Below are 1,158 nucleotides of genomic sequence, written 5' to 3'. Positions count from 1 at the left end.
TACCTTTAATACAATGTCAGCTGTTATTATCATATTTATTTAATGTATATTTTTTTGTTACTGGGTAACACTGAATTTCATCTTCATCAATGTCAATTATTACAACAAGAATATATAAGAGTAGGAAATTTCAACTATAGTGTATTTATGGCATAAAGAGATGACAAATTTCTTTAATTTAAGAAAAGTGATGTGATTGTTTCCTTCCCAAGTAAAATCATAAGGAGCTTTTACAAGTATACAACTATATAGAAATATGTAAGGAATGCTCACCACTCTTAGGAACTCTTGAGCATCATGCTGCATGAAGGAATCAAGTGTTTCCCAGCCGAAGGACTTGGTCAATTTCTTAGTGCCGACTGGTTTGTCACTCGTCTGCAACTCGTGAAAGACCCGTTGTAGTGCTAATGCCACACTTTTGGTCGAGTCATCACTCTCCGTTGGCATCTTGTACACAGCCTGTGGGATGAAGTTGTTTTTTCTTTAATTCCTAAAAACAATGACCCCAAAAATATATAAACTAAAACAGTTCAACAGAACTTAAAAATAACATTTAAAAATGTCATAAAAAAGTTTGGAAAGTTCAAGATTTAAGACGTACTAATAATGGGTATCTAAAGTAGAACCACACGAAATCTACAATCAAAAGCACATATAAAACTTACCATTCTTAGCTGACTTGTGAAGTACAGTACTTGAAGGAGAGAATTCATGTAACAAGTTGCACCCTGGTTCTTTAGCCCCACATAACCTGTGTGTTTTTTACTGTCCCACGATACACCATGAGGTGCATCTGCTGACACCCAAACCTGTTGATATGAAATTACACATTATTTACATAATTTTCTGAAAATGTAAAATACTTATGGGTAAAAGATAAATCACTTCAAAGAATGCACAACAAAATATTCAATTCCAAAATATAATGAGAACACAATACTATACATTACAGCAGCAAAATCCTGAAATAATCATCTCCCCTTACCTCTAATGTGATAGTGTCGTCTTTGATGTAACCCTTTTCAGGGTCAAGGACATCATTCCATGGCATGAAGTGTGAGAACCCCCAGTCATTTTCTTTACTATAAAATAAATGCTGGATTTCTGAAAAACAAATATTCCGGTTAGGGCTCCATGTTGCATACCAAAAGCTTATTG

At 34.2% G+C, this 1,158-nt stretch overlaps 1 protein-coding gene across 1 annotated transcript in view; it reads right to left on the bottom strand.

The window, feature by feature from the left end:
• The window catches only part of LOC119594215 (ubiquitin carboxyl-terminal hydrolase 7-like), a gene marked incomplete in the record, with an annotated part of 30,875 nt that overhangs the window by 14,754 nt on the left and 14,963 nt on the right, over nt 1-1,158 (bottom strand). Inside the window, 3 exon segments of the mRNA XM_037943286.1 lie at nt 274-459; nt 666-809; nt 986-1,104. Of these exon segments, the coding sequence (XP_037799214.1) occupies nt 274-459; nt 666-809; nt 986-1,104 (449 nt within the window).

The sequence above is a fragment of the Penaeus monodon genome, chromosome 33 (genome assembly GCF_015228065.2).
Source record: "Penaeus monodon isolate SGIC_2016 chromosome 33, NSTDA_Pmon_1, whole genome shotgun sequence".
Classification (NCBI taxonomy): Eukaryota; Metazoa; Arthropoda; class Malacostraca; order Decapoda; family Penaeidae; genus Penaeus; species Penaeus monodon.
Note: the sequence above shows the minus strand (reverse complement) of the source record. Positions and strands in the feature narration are given on the sequence as shown.